Genomic DNA, 23,720 nt, shown 5'->3' on the forward strand with positions numbered 1-23,720 from the left:
GAACGGAGCATTTAAAAAGGATATGCTAATAATAAAAACATATGTATAAGCAACTCCAGTTCCCCTGACGCGAGTGCTTCTCTTTTTTGCTCTTTTCTATCTCATTTCCCAAAAAAATCTTCTCATTAAAAGGGTTCAGGAATAGTATAGAATTTCCTTTGCTCAAATCCTCACTTATGATGTTTTTGCTAATTCCCAATATACGCTATTTTCATTATTTTAGTTCATATATAATCTCAAAATACAATCTTTTAGTTCATACTCACTCTCTTTCTCACTCTGCTGCCATGTAACATTTCGAATAAAAAAATTTTATATTAGTCCATACAATTTTTATAAGTTTTATTTTAATAAAAACAATTATTCAAACTTAAAATATTTCAAACTTAAAATTTAAAAAGGTAATAAAAGTTTAAATTTTAACTAAAATTAAAGATTTTAATTTCAATTAAATTCAATTTTTATTTAAATTAAATGAAAATTAAAAGTTAATCATTATTTATAAAAACTAAAATTTAAACTAAATTATATAAATTATTAATAAAAGCAATACAAACAAGTAAGAAAGGGCTAAGTTCGGGTGCAACGGAACATTTTATACTGCTGAAACCAGTTGCTACAGAGCATTATAGTTTTTTTCACCTAACGGCTGTACGTGTCACCTAAAACAAAACGAGATAGATATAGGGTTAAATATGTATATATATAAATGATCAGGATTACGAGAAAAATTAAAATCCGGTTGACTGTCTGTCTGTCCATCCGTCCTTCTTCTTCTTAATTGGCGTAGATACCGCTTACGCGATTATAGCCGAGATAGTCCGTCCGTCCTGGTTAATAAAAATACTTTATCTATAATATCTTTTCAAAAATTTTAATAGGCTCAATAGAGATTGTAGAAAATCTGCTGATTTGAACTAACCTTCTCACAAGGATTTCATTGATTTCGAAGTCTTCCTTATACAATTTTCCAAGAAATATAATAACAGTTAATTTTCGACTCCAAGCCGACTTTCCCACAAATATATAAGTTTAACGGTAATGTGAAAAGAAAAATCAAATTATGTACAATCGACTACAATTGCGTCAACATTAACTTGACACATTTATGGTTTCCAAATGCTCTCATGCAGTTAATCCAGTCGTTTATGCCGAATAGCCCATAAAGCCATATGCCATGTTAGGGGAATAGCAAATGCCAACACGCCTACAATTGCTGGTGTTTCCCCACAACAAAGCGCACTCAAAGCGATAAATACTCACTTGCAGCATTCGAAGGGTCGAACAACGCGCTTTTGTCATTTGCTATCACGGACAATGGCATGCCCCCGCCGGTGGCAAAACCGAAAAGCCTTTAAATGCCGTATCAGCCGCGCTGAGCCACTCGTGCGCAGCTCGTCTAAGTTTCAGTTAGCGCCGACCAACCCTGGAACACTTAAAATCAGCAACCACAATTGCCTTCAAAGCCGCAGCGGCTGTTTAGTTGGCCCTGCCACTGCTGACAGCGCACCTCAGCAAATACTTTCACAACGCATTTGAAGAGCGTTGGATTACTTTTTATGTCTCCGCGGCGCGGCAGCGAAGTTAGCTGTGCTTCACGAGGGGTGCTTTTATTTTGAAGTTTACCGCATTTTTTGCGATTTATCGCCAACAAAACTACTCTGTACAACGAACTTAACAGAAACGCTCGTCAGCGGAGCCAACGGGACGACGGTGTCAATTCTACATTGCTATGCTTTCTTGTAACATTAGAAGTAAGCAACATGCGAGGACAATGACTCTGCCGATATGGGACATTTTCGGTTTGCATTTACGGAAATGAAATTGAAACTTACTGCTACTACATATATTGGCTTACGGTTTAATTATTTGCGCACTCCGTAACTTAGTTTGAGCATTTTCGCTCACTCTGAACTACTACCGTGTACTAAGCGAGGTATCATAATAAAGCAGTCCGAGACAATTGCTTCCAACAACAAATTAACTATAACGGTTCTGTCTTTCTACAAATTATTCCGACAACCCTCGTGTATTGGTTTCTGTGAGCATAAACATAAATTCCCAAATCGGCCTTTCTTTTCATTGCATCCGGAAAAATAATAAACACTTAGTGGTCACTTTTGTTGTGCACACATTAAGATTTCTATATTGATGTGCCAATGACTTTACCGCTATAATTTAGTTGGTATGTGGAGAGGGAGAGATCATCGTGATCACCTAACAGTTCTAGGCAATCACGACATATGTAGGTTCTCCCCAAAATATAAGAAGTATTACCCTCTCGCAGTTTTGGGTGCCTGCAGTTTGGAAGCTGAAAGCCGAGCTTAGGATAAATGTGCTTATAGTGACTAAATTCGGCTTTAAACGTCCACTCTGCAGCTTGGTAAAAATCTTTGGCAAGATTCAGGGGACGTGGACGATATATTTGTCGTTGCGATAAATGTAATATATTTCTACTGAAACATATTTCCCCATGAAGAAAATTTACCACAACACCAACATACGTTAATTTATAGGTGAGGAAACTATGTACATACATATGTATGTATATGCGGACTTACAAGAATTGCACTTGTTATGTTTAAACCCGGCTTCATTACAGGGGGTAGTACCATTTAGAAAAAATACATGCACATACAAGTATATGTATGCGTATGATAAGTAGCAACATCAAAAGAGAAATAGAGACGTGTTGAATTCATGTCAAATACTTGGTATACTTAACGAAAAATGAGGGTTATAAAAAGACAAGCATTGCTGTGCGGAAGGTAGAGCGGAGAAGGGGCGAAGGAAATGCAAGCAAGAAAGGGTCACCAACATTAAGTTAATCCGGGTGTTGAACCCTCGTGAAGAAGCGGATACATGCACCCTCTTGCAGGCCTACACAGTTGCACACATACAGATACAAAATATGAAGCGTGCGCCCTGAACCTGAGCCGCTGGATCCTACCGAATCTAGCAACAACACCGGCCGTTTTGAACACCTCAAAATTATGAAGGGGAAACATGTGTCTTTGTATGTACGGCTAAACATACGTATGTATGTATATGCACGAAGTAACAACAATATTTACAACAACAACAATGGCCGCAACGAGCACATAAAAGGTTGAATACAACAAAATGTCAATAACCTGAAGAATTGCAATGCAGGAAAATCACCCGATCGCTCTGGCGAAGCGGTACAATTTTCCTGACGTAGCAAAAAACGAGATTTACCTATGGTGTACAATAACAATAGTAACACACACACATGTATTGTACTGCTTGATGGAAAGATATTGAAGCTGGTGCCGAGCGCGAAAGAAGTGCCAAAGTAAAGCGGTGGAGTGGATAGGAGTATATACATACACATAACGTAACTATTTATCTATCGGACTGTAATACCGGAAATCCCTAGGTTCACACGAATCGCACGCAATTTGCCGCGGCAGTTGACAGCCGGGACGCAGTGTTTGCTAACAGAGCAACATATATGTATGTATGTATATATGTATATGTATGTATGAATTAATTTTATAAAAGAGTGGCAACAATGTATGCTAGCAGCTGCGCAAATTGTTGGCTGTCAGAAGGAAGTAAACTTGGGTATTGATGCCATGTCTTTGAATTGAAATGAGAATTACAGTTACGGAATAGGTCGAAAAAATAGCTGTGAGCTCTAAGATATTTAACAAAAACAAGCTAAATCAAAAATAGGTCATCGAAATAATCAATAGCATTTTAAAGTTCTCATTTTTACAAGTATTATTTAATCTTAACACCAGGTGAAACCAATCTAAAGCCATAAAAAGCTCTAACATTGATGACTTATTTTGAGCGTTAAGAAAGAAGAATAGAAATTCTCTCTTCCAAGCTTTATGAAACATACATTTGAAACATTTTATATTGACATTGTAATTCTTGAGAATTACCTTTATTCAGGGGACCTTGATACCTGAAAAATATAAAAACGGGATCATGATATATATAACATATGCTGGTAAAGTACGTCCGTGTAAAGTTCGTAAACTAAGGTTAGATTTTAAGCCGAACAGTATATTGTTGCTTTGAAGTTACCATTTAAATTGAAAGTGGATACGTAGGATAGTTTCCGAGTATCATTGTCGCCCGATTGAAGAATGACGTTACGACCCCTTTAAGCCAAAACAAATTCGATTTTTCGCGAAACCTCGAATGTCTTAACCTCTTAAATAAATAATTTCTAATTTATATTTCGTCGTATTAGAACAAGACTTATCTAAAAATCAGAAAATTGCGGACTGCACTTAGATCAAATACTCTTATCGATATGGCAACGCTGTCGTTCGGCTATTTGTTGTTGCGCCTCAAATTGACTTACGCATAAATTAATTACTGAAACGTTTAATTGTCATCAGATTATAAAGTCAAATCACCAGATATTTGTATATTTTAAAAAGTTTCTGCAATTCATTCGGCTCTCAGTTTACTATCGTCTGGTCGTGCACACACAGTCTTAGTTTCAATTTAGAATTAGAGCGAGAGCTACACTAACGGCATAATTTCATTGAACCCACTATGGCACGACACACGCCCGATAAGTCTGTTCGTGTGTGTGTTCATATTTTAATTTTATTTTGTTGTTGTCAAATTGTTATTGTCGCCTTTGTAGTGTCAACACTTTGGCGTGTATTTTAGTTATTATTTCGTAGATGTTATTGTTGTTGTTCTTGCTATTTGTTCAAAATCCGTTCATTGCCATTTCACTTTTTTGCTTATCAGGCAACAACCCCGATGTTTGTTTTGAATTGCGTAGTCGCTTTTTTATTTTGTATATTTCCTTCTTCATTGAACTCGACTAAAAGCACAGACGGACGACAAGCACTACTCCATAGACGTCCACACATACACACCTACATATGTACATGTAGTGGTATGTAAATATTTACAGGCATATAGTGGAAGCGTGACTATATACTACAATGTAGTTCGTGAGCTTATTTGTGTCCGCGTGTGATCCAGCGTTTAGTTTCTGAACAAAGTAACAATTTTACAACTTATTACATTTAAAACTTAAAATGTAGTTAAGAAGCACATCTCTAAAGCTCCCCGCCCCGCACTTGCTCATGTTGCTTTAATTGTTTGTTTCTTCACATCTAAGCAGTATTGTAGCACTAATGATATGAGCTCACATATAATTTACTGTTGACTAAAATAGCGGTTACTGTTGTTGTTGAAAAGGTTGCTTTTACTGCTGAGCTGTGACGTCAGAGTAAATAGGAGCGAACGTTAAAATTATTTACATTTACTGCCAAAACTTGATATTTTAATTTCTGTATTTATACTACCACTTTCTCATCAAGAAACTCTTAAGCTGCATACAGAGTGGCGAACGGATTAAGTTATATTTTGAGCAATTAGCAGCCAGAAAATCGTAATTCCGAATGATATATGTAGTTGGTAATTTTAGTAGTTGGGAAGCAGAATTGTCAACTATAGCAGAAGGGGAAACTGAAAATATTGTATAATATACTTGAAAAAAAAAACAAAAATCAAAATTTTGAAAATTTTAAAGCAGAATTACCAGCTAAGCAAAATCGTTCGAGATCTTTCTACTTGATCGTTTGTATACTATATTTGCAACTTGCATACTTCTCCATTGAGAATTTAAAACCGAGGTGGTGGTCAGCAAAATCAGATACCAGAATCGCCCACCGTCTAACAAAACACCGCGAAGATTGCAGCAGTTAAAGAAAACTTATTATTTTGAGAAAGAGCGTGCTTACCGAAAGAAGCATATTTACATATATACACAGTTATCTGAGCGACTTTAAAATCACTAAAATCTAAGTTAGTTTATTGCATCGAAGAAAGTGAACATCCTATTTCACGATAAACCTGCAATGAGTTCCAGAACGCAGTGATATTTCTGGTAATTTTGAAACAGGTGAACTAGCCAAAGCTGACGCCACTCTACAATTAGAGGGTAATATAAGTATATCCCTCAGCGTACTTTTTGATATTTAATCAACAATCATGTTATAGATGATGGAGACTATCCCCGATTTTCTCAACCAGCAGGCAAACGTGGAATGAATGGAATATGGGCCACACATGTCCACTATTAAAATTAAAAAGTGATGATATATGAGCTCTAGTAGGAGTCTGACTCGTTTCTATCATATTGGCAGACATGCCAGAATTATTACAGAAGCTGCCGAGACATAGAAGAAGAAGATTCTGTAGAACATCTGCTATGCGAATACAAGGCTTTGTATAGGAAAAGATTCGCAGCTCTCGGTCAAGGATTTCTTGCCGATATCTGGGAAATCGCACGTATAAAACTCTAAGAGTACAGGATGGGCACACAGCAGATCAAAAGCGAGGATATAATAGACTGATATAATTTTAGTCCCGGTGGTTTCAACTCTACTCATGAACTAAATGCCATATTATATCAAAGGCGCTTAATGCACACACACTTTTCCCATCGACTGCTATCTTATCAGGAAACAGTCACATTTGTTCTAATTTTTTTTCTGGTTGCGTGGCGGATATTAGAATAGATTTCAAATGCAATAAAAACTACAAAATTGTTTATTGGTTGCGACTGCAAAGCAAATTATCAGCACCTGAGGTGGTTGTAAATAAACACGCCAACAAAGCGCACCCTCCCTCTCGCCCGCGCATTGACGAACGTTGTTTTTGTAGCACTGAGCGTGAGGCTTGCAGTAGTTATTTGTCTAATGTCTACTATTAGTGTGCGCTTGTGTTTATCTATGCGTTTGCAAGTGTGTGTGTGTGGTTGCTTAGAGCACTTTTGGGGTCATTGTCACCAAGGTCGTTTCGCCGGGTAACAGCGTTCTCACTGTCATTGTCATTGCCATTGTCAAGTGCATTAGTGCTGTTATTCGATTGGCGTTGGCGTTATTTCAACGTTGTTCCGCCGCTGCCGCTTTTCTACTCGCGCATGTACATATGTATGTTGCTGCGCTTTACTATTTGAACTGGCTGTCAGAAAATGCGAAATTTTTATTGCTGCGCTCGCACCGCCTATTCACCAGTTCAGCTGGTACGTACACACACACACTCGCGCAAATGTTAGTTCACTTCCTAAGCGGCGCATGCATATTTAGTATGCACAAATTTTAGCGGCCAAATGCTCCGACTTGCACTTTTCGCTGTCGGAATGTTTGTAAGTCAGTGAGTGTGTGTTGGTATGTATGCGAGTATAAACACGTAATGCATTTGTTGTTTGTTTTCGCGAGCATTACTTAAGCGGCCATAAAATCTACATATTTACATATGCATATCTATGCAGTTATATAAGCATGTAAACATCGCTGCCTAAGTGTGTTTGTATGTTTGTATGTATTGAAGCATGTGTTCTAAGCAGTTTTGCGGTGAATGCCCAAGCAGGCAATTTCCGCGCGAATTTAGTGAAATTGATGACCTTCAACTTGGCGGCGTCGGCTAACGAACTGCCCGGCTGTAGTTTGCAATAAAAGTCAACAACAACAAGTGTATTACCATATTAATTGTACATATTCACACATTGCGATGTGTTCCGTTCACAGCTAGATAGAGATTAATGATTTGATATTGTTGTTGTTATTGTTGCCTATCTTATGACACATTGCACACGCTATCGCCATTACAATACCCACTCCAAAGTAAATATACATTTTAATTGAGCTAATGTGCATATTTACTAATTTTTTAGAATTACAATAATAACAACAACAGTGCAGAGGTATTTTATAAAGAAAGTATCGTGTAAGCCTTAAGTTGTTGAAGGCGGTTTTACACAAGTTCTTATTGAATTAGAAATACAATTGGGGGTTTGCTCTAACCATCTATGCATATAAGGCCGAATTTGCAAAATCTGTACGCAATTAATTTTATTGCTTCACCCAATACTTAGTTTTAGTAGTTCGATTCATGACCGGATCAAAATACTAGCCATATTCGTTGTCATATAGCTGTTTGCTTATAGATGAGGTTTACGACTTCAGCTCTAGACTTAGCTAAGACCAAACTGGTAAAAAATAACCTCCGCCAAACTGTCGGGATAGAACATACACTCTTTGGCTTTTCTGGACAACCCGTTACAACGTCAATTGCTTAAGAATTTCAACTGCAATAAAAAAAACAGATTCGAATAAAAACACACCTCTTGATAGTGTTGCAATTGTTGTAATATCTAGAAAGCACACTTTCTGCGCACTTAACTTGCAGCTCTAAGCCTATGCCTCGGCAATACGAAACAAGCAGATAAGAAATGAAGCGGTGAAGCAACATGTGAATATGTATGTACATATGACTTTTTGCTTGCGCGCCAATTGTATCATACAGATAATGTGGAAATAAGAAATTCGAAGTTGTCACCTTGCAGTTGATGCAATTAAACTACAGATTTGGAACCTTCCTACATTATACATTGATTTTAGGTGCTTATGTAAGCTTACTTGCATGATTGCATATTCCCTGCGCAGGAAAAATAGCCAAGCCGTTTTTATTAATATTATCATACTATTTATTTTAAAACGAATTTATGCGAACGATTTTTTTTCAATTTGTTTTTTAACTCGAAAGCCATAAATATGTGCTGAAGAAGTTTTGCAAACGAAATGTCGTAAATCTCCGGCCCGTCGATTGCGCTTGCTGCGTAAAATAAATTCCCTGTTGTCGTTCATTGAACCCACGACGCACTTTCGACGCTGGTGCCACCGACCGTTCGGCCATTGCAATGCGGTAGCCCCACAGTTTAGTCACCCTTAGCCAACCTGATTTTGCCTGGCAGAGGCTAAAAGCACGCTTATATTAACAATGCGGCGAAATTGAAACCGAAAAATCAGGTTAATGCATTTTCGCTGTTTGTGGCTTCGAATACAAAACTCTATGCTTTTTCCTTTTGCAATTTTTAATTTCATTTTAATACTTCTGAACTGACATTAGTCACGTACGAGAATGCCAAAGGCATATCCGCAGCTCTGTCGGCGTTTTGTAATATTGAATTGCACTCTCAAGCACATGCACATGTACATATATGCATCTGTATGCATGTGTGTGAGAGGAAAAACAACTTCGTAGTTGCTTTGAAGACACGCGCTGTTTCCAACACCGAGATATGGCGCCAACTTACTTCGACTGGTATAACTCCAAAAATAACAATAACAACTTTGAAAAAAAAACGCTTTTTTAATTAAAACAATTTGATGCTACTGACGCCTCCACACCGTGTGCGCTGGGTCAACCATCAATTTGTTAAAATTCAACAAACCGCAAAAACCATAATTAGATTCTAAGTGCAAAACCGCCGACAGTCGCAGCGCAGTCACTGCTGCAGACTCATTACCGCACTCTTGCACACATATACATAATATGTTGTGTGCTGCTTTTCAACCCAACCGCTACAGCGCCCTTTGACAGTCTAAATTTGGTTCCAACTTAGCTCACGTTATTTTTTCATATTTTATACGCTCTTGTGCTCGTCAAACAAATGCGCCTACGAGCCCCGTGTAATTCCTAAGCAAAAATTATTGTCGAAAAAATCGTCTCTGTGTGTGCGTGAACGCAATTCCTTGCCGCCGTTCGTTGCCCCGCACGATATCAGCACTCGTATGTTCCTTCGGTTCATTTGCCTCGTCACGATAACCTTCAATAACTGTCTAGACGTTCACCGTTATACGCTGCATAATTTCTTTTTTTTGGAATTGTGCGAATTGTCGCACACAGATTGCGTATACGCACTGTATTACCCTATGTTAGGCAATTTTTATAAGCTCACAAGAGTGTATGTGTGTTGTATATGTTTGTATGTGTGCTCATCAAAGCACATAGGCACCAGCCAACGATGTCGGTCATAAAGATTATTCAACTTTCAAACGTTACGTCGTTCTTTGCGCAAACGTCAAGGTCAAGGCACCGGCCGGCAGGACATTTACCCATTAAATTACTAAAACAAATATATAAACTTTTGAGACCGGAAAATTTGCAAGTTGTTACGCAAAATCAATTGGAAAATTAACGTTGACAGTGCAAAGTCTGCAGAGTAATCATACTCGAGCGTACATAAATTGCATTTTTGTTACGCCTTGAATTCCAACGTTTCTTTAAAACTATCTGTCTTCTTAATATTCAAAATATTACTCAAATATTATATTCCATACCAAAAATTCTAGCGTACTCCCGGCCTATTCACACAGTCTCATTTAGCCTAGCAATCAGAAATGGCACAGCCGTCGCCTTTGAGGTCATATCAAATGTCAAAGCGCATGAATGCGGTCATGACGTCTCCAAGGCAGACACACAGCCAACGTCAGCTATGAATTGGCTCATTGAATCAATTCCATTGCCTAAACCCTCTTCGCCCAGCGCGGAGCAACTACTTATTCATAAGCATAATTTAGCTTGTATGTGGCAAAGGCAAACGCATTCCGGCGTCAGTTGCAAATGCCCGTGACTTAAGCAGCAGTATTTTGCGCCAGACACATTTTCGAGGCCAAAAAACGACCTTGTATTTTACGCAACTCAGCAACTCGAAACGTCGCTTGTCGCTTTCATTTCGGCCACAGCTGTCGGGACTCCGAACTCGATACTCCGTACTCGGCACTGGAGGTGCATGACACCACAGCCGTATACCATTCAAAGTGCCACAATTCCTAAAAATTCTCCATTGACTTCGTCTGTGCCTGCCACCTGTACTCACACGCGCATTGATCCTTCGACGCTTGTCCTTGAATTCGAACGTTCGCACGCAATTGCCTACGTACGAAGCTTTCTGCGACTATTGGCCCGTACCTTAAAGCTCGTTTGTCTGCAGCAGAAGCTTTAAGGATGACTAAGCTCTTCTAGATGCCGACGAGTGTGCTTGTGTAAAAATGTGTAGGCCAAACTTTATTAACGAGTACGGCTACAGCAATACAAATGATACGTCTCAACGTCTGCCACATTCTGCGTACTCTACATGCTAAATTTAAATATTTGCTTGCTTCTGTCTGTGACGCGTCGTTGCTGCGTGTCTGCGGAGGAAAAGGTTAAGCGCCTCGTTTCCTTCGGACGTTGACTGTGCGCTTCTAAACTGTACGTAGCCTACATTAAGGCGCTACCATTACTACTTAGTATACATTAAGGTGTTTCTATTATGGCTTGTGTGCGTTTGTCTTTTATGACCACCAAGTGTACGGAACGCACCCACTGCTCGTTGCATAAATACTTATGACAGACTGCCTACGTAAGAGTTACGCCTCTGCCCGCAAAACTCGTATCTACTAGGTTGCGAACTTTCGTTGCATTTAGCATGTACTCGCTTTGTGAAAAAGCGTAGGTGACGCGAGCAACACATATTTGTTCAACTAACTTAGTGGGGGTTCCGGCATGCGTGGGCTGTTGTGTTATTGTGGCAACGGCATTACGTGTAGCGATGTCAATGTCAATGCCGCTGATAAATGATTAACAGAAGGCTTATGCTTCCTTCATACGATTGATTGGGTTCATGAGTAATGAGCTTGATACACTGGCGCGGAAGTATGCTTAAGGAAATCTAATTATGAAGCCTACTTTAAGGCGCACGAAACAAATTTCTCAAACAAATAGCAACGTTTTGTATCAAATTCTTCACTTTTTTGATTTCTTGATGAGATTTAAAATTATTTCTATTTAGCTTCTTGGTTCCTTAAGTTCTCCTTAGCCGAGCTTTCCATAGTAAGTCTTCGTACTTAAATTACCACTTGCTTGCTCAGTTTAAATATAAGTGCACCTCTGTTGTGAAACTTGACGCCTACGAAGAAATGCCTACGCAGTAATTTCAATTTTACACCGTCGCTATTTTGCGTGTTCGTGTTAGTGACGTCAGTAAGACTCCTGCCACAGTTTACATTGATTATATTCAAGAAACCACAAAATAAATCACCCACGTATACAAAATGTAATTCACGCATTGCCTCATATATTAAAAAAGACTATTATTATTTTGGAAAAAACATATGTTTTTTATAATTTAATAAAATGTCTTCATTTTTTCCAATATCAGTCTGTTTCCGACGAGCGGCCGCATGTCATTAACCCCTTCTCCTTTAATTTAATACCTTTTACAGTTCTAGCATTTCTTGATTAATTGCACGTACACGCAACGGCATTTCATTAACTTAAAATTGCTTTCCCACCTTCCCCTCTGTTGCCCTTGTCCCGACAGATTTCGGTTGTTTACGCTTTGACTCATATTAAATTGCATTTGCCATTTAGTTAATTAGCATTCGCGTGATTTTAATTGAGAACAAAAGCAACGACACACAATTATTGCTGCGATTTCATTAAAATTTATCCGATTACAACATTTTTGGAATTATTATAATTTCGTTTTTTTACCCACATGAAAACGTACAATCATTAGTTAATTAATAAATTAATATACTAACAATAATTATTATTATTTTAAGAAATCAGTAACTGCTGGAAGATCAATGTAAATAAAAAGAGATAAAATTATGTTTCTAGTTTTAGTTGTTTAAATGCAAAACAATGTATTACTCGCTTCAAAACTTCGCAAACTCGAGTTCAGCCTCAATTCACAGTCTCACGTCTGAAAAGAAGAATGATAAATGCATGATAAGTGGGGAATTGAATATAATTGTAGTTTCTTTTTTGGGTACAAAAAGTTTCCAAAATCACTCACAATGTCTGTGGGTATTTTATTATAAACATTTAAATCTCAGAAATGCATTCGACAAATTTTGAATTGTTGAAGTTATGGCTGATTCACACACAAATTTTGCTGGGCTTTCATTCTGACATATCCTTTGCTTTCTCCACTTTGCTTTTAAAATATGAATTGCCGAGCAAATCGAGAATTTTTTTTTTTTGTTTTTCAATTATTCTTAGAATCTCAATTGTTTTCCCTTCATTCAATATACTCATTGATGGTAGCGAAAATTATTCTAGATCACCAGAACAAAAAACACAATACAACCGCTGACATTGAATTACTGAGGACGAGTTTTAAAGGTTTATATTATCAAAATATAATCAAATTGAGTACAAATTATATTACAAATAAATAATTAAGTATCAAAATGAGCTTTTATTTTTACTGCTGTACCGCAGTGCTACCTCTTCGTTAATAACAACGCAAAAATGAAGTAATTTTTTGTACTGTATAGCTTTTATATCTAAACTTTTTACCACATAATTACACACAATGTATCATACTTACAATAACCAAGTTATGTCCCAATTCACATATTTTCTTATTTCCTTCATTTTCAGGTAAGTCCCTTAGAAGTCAGTACAGAAGTTCAGCAAATAGGATCTCAATTTAACGTAAGTCAAAGCATTCGTAATCGAAATTCAGCATGAAATTAAACAACTTGACTTAAACCTGCGCAAGCAAGACAATTTTTGGCTTCACGAGTTGCCACGACAGTAAATATTTTGCGCCGAAATAAGGAAACACAATTTTGCACCACAAATTCGGTTTACAGTTAAATTATGACTTTCCATTTCTGTTAATTTCGAAAATTGGCGACGGCGTGTTTTAAGCTATCTTATGGAAGAAAGCAAAGACACCGAAAGACGGAGCAAATAATTTTAGTGGCACATTACGGCCGCGGTGGCAAATGCAAAGCAAGTTGGCCAACACAACAGCTCCATTAACTGCAACTCCGTTTGTTTTAACCATTGCGGCCCGATTTTATTGCATTTCATTGCTCTGCAGTTCAATTCAATACTCTGTGCGCTTCGTTTCAGTTCAATTCGCCTCTTTCTCTTCACTTAAAATGTAATTCGTGCGCGCAAATGTCGATTACAATGGGAAATTACATTAAATTAATGTTTCTCCATTGCACCCATTCCAGTTTGTTGGGCGGCGGTGTGGGCACAGCGCACACACACTTACACAATAATATAAGTAGGCGGCATTCACCGGCAAATCACCGACAGCCAGTGATTCCAGCTCCAGAGAACTGTACGGCTGGTGAAATTTTGTGGAGTAAACGCGATTTCGCACGAATAAACGACGCAAATGTAATTGGGCACACTCCAGTCTAAAATTATTCGAACATAGCTGCCACCACCCCACAAATGGTTTCTTACGCGCACTTCTTACACTTCACTGCAGTCTTTGCGCTTTTTTCCAATTTATTTTTCGAAAACGGAATTAATCGGGTCATGTCTTCGTGGTTTCTTATGCACACGGTCCAATTGCAAATGCTTGATATGCAAAAGTACTAGACATTTTTACTACAGAATTGTGTACAATACTTGTTCGTGATTTACTTGGTACGGCGTGGGTCAATTCGTAAATCTTCGCCAAGTAAAATGCATTAAGCCATAAATGAACCCTAGAGGGCAACACTGAATTCATATGAAACTTTTTCCGTATAAATATTTTGATTGTAATTCTTATATGTTCTAAATATGTATGTACTTACATATTTACATAGACTAGCAATGGTTATATACTCGATGCTCCAGCAGTAGTACAAGAGCTAATTATATATATGTATGTACGTATACATATGTATGTGTATAATAATGTTATTGGATCTTTTAATATTTTTTAAAAGCTACAAAAGGTTTACTAAGAATATTCATACCAACTTAAACTTGCCACCGTTATAAGTGAATTTATTTACTCTTTGTACTGTCATTAACAGATACAATGATTTTGCAGCAAAAGTTACTCATACGCACTGTTTTTCCGCGAACGTGGTCTTGATAGGATGAACGGGGGCGGTTATTGCACTATTGATTTCGATCATTTGTCTCCAGCAAAAATCATAACAAAATATAAATCTTTAAATCTCTCTTTAATCTTAGCCATAAGGCCGAGATCCTAAATGAACATATGTTTTGAAAACAAAACCTGTAAATCTTATTTGAATAAGGTAACAATTTATTTTTACAGCCCTTGTTCGTTTTAAGGTTAAACAAATTTTTTTAAACTAACTTCTTTCAGCCTCTTTTATCCAAAATATATTTTCAAAAACATTTATATAGCATTGCAATAGGTATTTTGCTTAAATTTGTGGTAACTAACCCAATATAAATAAAATAAAACAATGTGACATAAGATAAGCGCGCAAACTTTGACACAACCCTAAAATATCCACAGGGAATTCATGTAATAACCAGCAAATGCTAAACATGCTAAACAAAAACAACATATAACTAATTCTGAGGGAAAGTTAAGCAAGATGCGAGCAGATAACCATTCGTTGTCGCTACAGTTGAGAAAGGCGGATGCATGTTGCCCAAATTAAGGTAAACCTAAAAAGTTAAAGATTGCGTGCAGAAAGGCATGAGGGAATGGAATTTATAATTCTTTTTCGTATTTAAGTTTTCTATGGAAAGCATTTTTCTAAAGAAGAGCTCAGCATCGTAGGTGGATATCGGAAAGATGTGCAAATTATTATTAAACATACGCAATTAGTGCAAAGTCGCTTCAATAGCATTAATGTAGTATTTATATACGTATATGTGCATATATATTATTAACTCTTGTATTTCTGCTGGAACATAAAGAATATAACTACACCAGCAAGGCAATCTATAGTCGCTTAAAACATTTTTAGTCGTAAAAATATTATACGATCTACCAATTGTCCAAAACAATCATCTCTGTTGACACCCATATCAGGGTTTTTAAAAACTGTTAGTTGTTTTTTAAGTAGCATACAACTAGGCTGACAATCTCTCATTGAAAATCGTACTTTTTAAGCACTTATACTTGTTAAACGGACTATATAAGAGTATAATAATAAAAAACGAAATATTTTGTTGTAATAAAGTGAAAATAGAAATGAATTTCCCAATATTAGAATAGATATTATTCTTGAAAATAATACTTAGCAAGTAAACATTTGAAACAGAAACTATTACAAAAGCAATGTGAGTATAAAAAATAGCATATGAATATTATATAAAACGCAGATACATAAATCATAACTACTGAATGCACTTTAAAACACTTTTCGAGGTCTGGGTTGAGGCATTGAATGATAGCAAATATACGAGTACATATGTAGAAGCTTTGCGGGACAATTGAAATGTATATGTATCGCAATATATGGTAAGCTTAACTATGTACAAGTGCAACGTTACATACTCGAATAAATATGCTCGCCCATCACACTGCAATGTACTGTAAGCCGCTATAGCCGTGTATGCTGCTCACATGTACATAATGAATAAATTGCATTGTAAATATGCCTGACCTGGTTTACTTTTCACGCCGCCCCGACACGAAATGGACTGTGTCACGACGATGTTGCATGCAACAAACGCACAGTGGCGACACGGCCTTGCTAAATGCCACATTGTACGTTTGTATGTGTAGGTGTGTGTGTAGCAAAACGCAGCAATTGGGTTAAATGCTTACGTGCAAGATATATAGTGGCATATACACAAATATGTTGCATTAAAAAGTGTGTATCTAGCAGAATAACATAAAACATACATTATTTGCAAAGTAGTTCCCCTATGCTGAAAAATATATTGTGCAAAATGTTGAATGCAATAATATTACCGCACAAAAAATTGTATAAACGCAGCATCCTTGCATGCAACACATAACGGCACATGTATAATATTTATCACTTTCAAGGCGTGCATTGGTGTGCGTCACTTTGCTTTTGTGTGCTTTACCTTGACCGAATTCGCCAAACGAATTTGTGAGTAATTGCATAGCACCCACTGCCCCCAAATCTGGGCGCGCACACACACATACACACAGCGTACACATTTTGCATCTGACATGCGTTAGGCAAGTGGAAGCACCGCTAAGGCTAGTTCCTACAAGTAGTTTTTACCGTGAAAGTTTAGCTATACACTTTTGACTTTTTCCACAAACCGCGCACAACGCGCCGCTTCCCTCTGCGCGCTGGACTTTTGCACGACCTGACCCACTTTCGTATGCCATAGTTCACCTTGAGCATAAAGTCAGTGTGTGTGGCATGCAGCAAGCATACATACTATTTAAAATGCAGGTATATAAGCATATATATAATAGCATAGCATATACAAATATGTATATATGCATATGTGTATGTGTGAATGCTTTCTGCAGCATTTCAAGGAAATTTATGCGAAGCCTTGTGGAGTGCCAGCATATACTGAAGATCACATAATGCTTGTTGTTGCAATTATTGCATTTTTTCTCAAACCACCTGCCACAAAAGCTGCGAAACTGGGTCACGCCAGCCACACACTAATGGCGAAAATTTCATTTCAATGCCAACGCATAATCGTCCTTCGAAAATACTCAAACAAATCCACATTTAACAAGCGCTTACGTGCATAAATTTAAATCTTTCCATTTATAATTTGACAAAGCATCCTTTTTTCAATGGAGTTCTTAAGCTTCCAATACCCTTTATTGTTCACCACCAAAATTTAAAACAATATTATATCAATTAGAGAGGCATAACTGTATTTACAACATCTAAGTATAACTCATTGGGCAACAAATATATATTTTTTGCAAGAAGGTGTAAAATAAGAAACCTCTTCAGTCCTACTTCCCCTCCAGAAGTTTTAGGTAACTGCGCCTTAGCAATAAAATCACATATTTGCATTGAATTTTCTGTTATGTAGGAATCCTTTTTCTTTAGTTAGGGTTTTGTAGGTCCTCTTTTCTATTTTCTCAACATCCCGCTGACCGAATGCATCTTTAGTGTGCGCCTATGTAGGTCAGCTGCTTTGATTGCACTTTCATGTTTGTTCCAGTTTTAGAGTTTCCTTTCTTCCTCCTAACGAACTTCGCTGACATTTGAAATGCGGAGCAGCTTAATAATTTCACTTTCTCAACTCATGTGTCTTTCTTTATGCTTCTTTGGCATTTTCTATTGAAAATTCTCATTGTGGCGCCATACAGGCCGCATAAAATATACTGAAATGTCGCGATTTCTTAGACAATTTCTTTAGGTCGAGCTCTTTAATAAATCACTTATGAATTCAGAAATCTACTGTGCGCATATGTGCATGAAGTTTTTATTACTATAATGGATTTTAAAAAAATGTTTAAGAAAAATTATAAGTCACAATATATTTAATTAATTAATTTTAATTAATTTTTTTACTTGTTTTCTGATAAAAATAAATCTTGGTTCCTTCACTTTTCCAAAACTATTTTTTAAATATATTTGTTCGAACATATGTGACGAAATGTGGTTCACTAAAAGAGATACATATCTCAGAATCAAACAAAAAATCATAATGACTAAAAACTTCTGGGATGGGCAAGCCAGACCGGGCAAAAAATTAAACTAAGCCCTTGTGGTGTTTTCATGCAAGATACAACCCAAGAAACACTTGGGATACACATTTTTAATTTAATTCCTAAACAAAGTTAAAGTTGTGTTTATTACTTGTGTAATATTATTTTTTAATTTATGTGTTTAGATGCACCAGAATTTTTTGTAAAAATATGCAATTTGAGATATGTGTTTTACAAAAAACGAATTTTCTGAAAATTGTGATTTTATAAAATAAGCTAAAAGAGATAAGATTTTCGAGTGAACAGTGAATACTGAATAGTGCATATATAGAGATTGGTTTTTTTGAAAGGTCCAAAATTTTTCAATTTTAATTGTTAATTTTTTTTAACTATAAAATGTATTTAAAAAAAAAACATTTATGTTAAAGAAATCAGTGAGCCGTTATTTAGATAGACAACATATAAAAATAAATATAATTTAAAAAGGATGTTCCGTTAGTACACAAAAATCATTTTTTCTATAACAGTATTCAGCTAAAGACTTTAATTCGATTTAAAAAAGAAAATCATTTTTTACGCTTACGCTTTTTAAATTGAGTGTACAATAACTGTAATTTTGATTTCCATTAAAATCTCATTTACGTGAAAAAAATAATTTAGCACTTCTGAGCATATAAAAGACATAAGTATGTATGGAGGAGAGTTCTTGCAACCCTCAAACTTTCACTGCCGCAAACTTACCACTTGACTACATTAAAGCAAATGCTGCAACCAAACAAAAAGCACAAAAAATCGATTATCGCCAAATGATGGAATCAAGTTAATAGACATTTTGACATGAATGAAATGAACTGTGTGGAAAGTCCTTAACAACTCAACACCTGCTTGTCATTTTCCCCTTCTAAAATATTATACACACACACATACATAAATATAGAAAGCTTAGCTTATATATCAGCGTTTGCCGAAATGCTCACTTTCTCTTTTATGCGGGCTTTGTCGCCATGAAAGGTGCTTCGTTGACTGTATACTCGTTGGTACACACATATTTATAAACATGCATGTATGTATATATGTATACATAAATACTTATAATCATATATATGCGTTAAATGTAGATCTGGCGAAGCCAAAATTTGTGGAAGTTGAGAAATAATTTCCATCTGAACAATGGTCAACAAAAATTACATACCTATGTACATATATATTGATAATTGCATGAATATTCATATACATGTAAATACATACATATGTGCATATGCTATTTGTAAGCTTATGACAAATACATGTACATTTTCCAAAATTCCATAACATATTTTGAAACAGTTTCGAAATGCGTAATTAATTTTACTAAAACTTTGCCATGCCAACGATTTTCCTGCTTACTTGGCAGTGCATAAAACCTAAGGGCCGTATAAACGTTTGTGCTAAATCAATTAACTGCCATTTACTAAGTAAGGTTCACGAGTTTCACATTAAGCAAATAGGATTTTGCTTTGCATTTTCAAGCAGGGAAGTTCACTCCGAAACTCCTAAAGAGAGTCTCTATTTAAAAGACTCTCAAACTTCTGAGAGCATAATTTATTGCATATACACACATATTTCAATAACATCGCTGAATGTGAAAATGGAAAGTTGCTCATACGCACGAGCGCACCCCAATTTGCAACTACTTGAAGCAGGGCATCAAAGGCAAACTAAAACTAACTCTAAAAAAACTAAAAGTCCATATTTAAAAGTGGTCAGAATGAAGGTTTTGCATACTGTGAGTTTTTCAGAAAACAAAATCGCCAATATTAATATATTTAGAGAATTAATGTCTTCACTAAAGTTGACGTTGAAAATGTCGAAGTTTTCACTTTACATGAAGTCTTAAACATGCATACAAGATTGAATAACTCAAAAAAATATCTACACACTCATAACTTCACTTTTACCCGGTGACCTAATTTCTCTCCGCATCCCCCAAAACATAAGAAATGTGTCAGCATGCGCTCTCCTCTCACAAGGATTTTAATTTGAGCTCAAGCTAACAGTATTGCACTCTTAACTGGAATGCTCTACAATATGGATATACTCTTAAGGTATGTTGCTTATCGAAAGGGAAATTAGTTGAATACACAAGAAAACAAATAATATTCTCTTAGTCACGCAAATTTGTAGCCTTCAGCGAACAGGCTTGCGCGGAGAGCATTTCTGAAACTCCATATTTTCGTGTGACTGTCAGTATTTACTTGTTTATATTTTGACCTAAATATTTTCGGCAATGCACAGACTATCATCCCTTACCAGTGCTCCGCCGGAAAGGGGTGGTTGGGTACTGTTCGAGCGCTTGGAAAGAGTCAACATTTAGCGGCTCACATACATACAAATTTATGCTTTCAATTCTATTTGCTTTTGTCGTGAGCATAAATAACAGAAAGTTAGAAAGCAGTGAAAACAAAAGCAAAAGCGAAGTGGAGAGTGGAAAAGCGCAAGAAAAGAATTCTTTCACTAACCTAGAATGCAATGCCTTCGAGCGTGGCAAGGCGGCGTTATGACCCTCGCACTGCGTGGGCTAGTGGACGTGTAATGCCGCCTACTGAAAGCCATGCGGCAATCAAAATAAATTGGGGAATAAGTTTAACGAGCACGAAATATAAGAATACAGATGAGATGGAACATAGAAATACATGTGTATGAGTGTGTGTGCGTTTTTTACGCTTTATGAATTCACTTTAGCGGAAGCGAATTTTTTACATTTTTGTGCATTGGATTCTTTAACGAAAAAGCAACACAAACATACACTCTTAAATATGTAAGTATATGTGAAAATAAGCAAAAATAACGCTTGAAACGCATTTTTTAAGGATATGTAAGCATGGCAATCCTGTATGAATTTAAAAATTTTTGTAGTCAAACTCTAAATGAAAGATTTTGCCGTAAATACATGTTAATGTCCATGTTTAATTCTTTTTACCGAGAAAAGCTACTTCAAAAAAATCTGATTTACTATTTGCAAAATATTTCAACAGAGATAATTAACTGTATTACTTTTTACCTACATATTTTCAAGTTAGTTATGTTTTCTATGAATGAAAAAATTTTGTTTCACTCCAGGCTAATATTGAATGCCCAAAAATTTAAGTTTCAGCTCTAAATTTATGTTTTTTGCAATGAAAATGCATTAAATTCAATTTCTCTAATTCTAAAGTCCCATAGCTGAAGAAATACCCACTTATTTCAGCTGTTGAAATGTGTTAAGACCTTCAATTAGCGGTGTATTGCCGTACAAGCTCAGCCCAAACGAGTTTTCAAGGATGCCTGCAAGAGGCAAAATGAAAAACAATTCTTCAAAATAAATAAAAAGATATACATACATATGTATATACATACATACATAAATGCATACGTATGTATGTCCAAACGCATTTATATACACTAATATATAACAGCTTGTACATAAAAGCAACCTCCATCTGAAATCAGGTCATTAGTGGAAAACAAAAACAACAAAATAAATGTTGTAGTATCCAATAAATGCTGGCTTTAAAAATTTTCAGTGAAAACGATTTCCTAAAAATTGGGGATTTTTGTGAATTATTTTTATATTTTCTAGAACTATTTTCTGATAACTTCCGAGTTGTTGCTGTTTTTTTTAAGTGCAAGTTTATGTCGGGGTCTAAAATTTTCAAAACTCAACATTTTTTAAAGTGATTTTTTGTTGTTGTAAATATGCACATTTAAATCAAGGACGCGGGGAAATTTAAAAGTTCAAGAATCTTACTGTATGTATGTAGATGATAAGCACCATAACTGATTACAGTTGTAATCAGCAATGATTTGAGTATAACCTTTCATATTCATAAATTTGTATATGTACATACATACTTTATTAGTATCAGAGCGAGTAGATTTTTTTCTACAAAATTGTTCTGTTTTTCGGCTCCCTGTAAATCAACCCGCTCTAGTATGTACATACATATGTATACATATAAACACAATATATACATGGACATAACACTTAACACAATTGACCTAGTAAACGTCATGCCATTTACTTGCATACATTTGTGCTTATTTATATGCCAAAATACACATTCATATGTATGGTATATACAGTTAGTAGTGCAAGCATCTGCTGGTTCTCGCCATCTCACAGTAGCAGCGTCTCCTTGGCACAAATGGCCTCGTTCTCATTCTCAATTTGCCCTCCACACTTTTTTGTTAATGCACTTCAATACAAGGATGCATCAGAATATTAATGCACTACCAACCGAACTTACGCTGCCATCGTCTAACGGCCTATAGTAATCGGTGGCCTCGTCAACTTCACCCACATTTATCGCACTTGCATTTACCAACAATCACACATACATATGTACGTACATCTATGCGTATGTACAAGCTTTATATATGATGAACTCGTTTTGAAGTCGCGATTTTGCAATGCGCTCGTGTTATCATTCCGGCTAGCGGTGTTTTCCCATTCAGCACTAATACATTCACAGTTGAAGCCGGCACGTCGCCGGTTGTAGGCTTGCCTTGGTTATCCTTTATTGCTGGCTAATTGTATATCAGCTTTGCGCGGGCAACGCTCTTATCGAGTGACAATAAATTGCAGCTGTTAGTGTGAATGTTGCAAGTGATTTGCCTTGTAGCACCGAACAGTTGAGGATCGATAATAAAAGTATGCGGGATCACTACAATAGATCGACAAGGCGGTCCAGCCAAAAAGTAGGCAACTCTTAAACTCTAATCCTTTTTATTTGTTAATAAATAAATGAGAATTTATATATGTTATACATACATTTAAATTTGTTATTAATCACAACTATTACTTTTTTTGCAGACAAACAAATCCAAATTCAGATGTACCTGGAAAGGCTGCAAACACATAGAACACACACCGAAAAAGATAGAGCGACACATACGTAATGTTCATTTAGGGTAAGTACGACTTCTAACTGTACCTATAAGGACATTTTTATTCACAAAACCACACATTCACTCCTCAAAAACTGGTTCTTGCTGAACTCCATACATTGCCATGTGTCTGGTATACTCGCCATTCCCCAACATCCAACAGCACTCGTTTACTCTAGAACCAACCCTTTCTCCAAAATTACATTTAATATAATCGTTGTGGTGCTTAAACAAATGTTAGCAATAAAAAATTATATTAATTTTATTCAGTTTCTCTTCAAAAATCTTCATAACCCCTCGCAGAGTTGTGTAATTCGAATGCAGCGTCAATTTTGTCCCAAAATGTGATTTTTAAAGTTCGCATTTCGTTTCTAAATAATAACAGCGAGGGAAAATAAATATTTTTTCATGATAAATCCTTGAAATTTGTACATGTTAAAGTATTTGCATTTTTCTTTGTATTGGTAACTTCAACCAAGGGAATGTTCACGCTGTCACCTTGACACAGTGAGCCAAGCAAAGTACAAGTTAAATGGCACAAGTGGTAAAAGCGCCGCAACCAATGCAACTCACAATACCAACCACAGCTGTAGCACCCCAGCACTAACAACAACGCTGCAATACCCACTGCAGTCCTCTA

The 23,720-nt window shown here is 36.3% G+C and overlaps 1 protein-coding gene across 2 annotated transcripts in view; it reads left to right on the forward strand.

Annotated features, from left to right (window-relative positions):
- LOC105223206 (zinc finger protein 704) overlaps positions 1–23,720 on the forward strand; it is an 88,883-nt gene that overhangs the window by 50,570 nt on the left and 14,593 nt on the right. Inside the window, exons 3-4 of one of the 2 annotated variants that reach the window (XM_049448612.1) lie at positions 13,228–13,281; positions 23,007–23,104. In XM_049448612.1, coding sequence (XP_049304569.1) covers positions 13,228–13,281; positions 23,007–23,104 — 152 coding nt within the window. The remainder of the gene's footprint in view (positions 1–13,227; positions 13,282–23,006; positions 23,105–23,720) is intronic. The other variant, XM_049448613.1, reaches the window with a different exon arrangement.

The sequence above is a fragment of the Bactrocera dorsalis genome, chromosome 2, assembly GCF_023373825.1.
Source record: "Bactrocera dorsalis isolate Fly_Bdor chromosome 2, ASM2337382v1, whole genome shotgun sequence".
NCBI classification, from domain to species: Eukaryota; Metazoa; Arthropoda; class Insecta; order Diptera; family Tephritidae; genus Bactrocera; species Bactrocera dorsalis.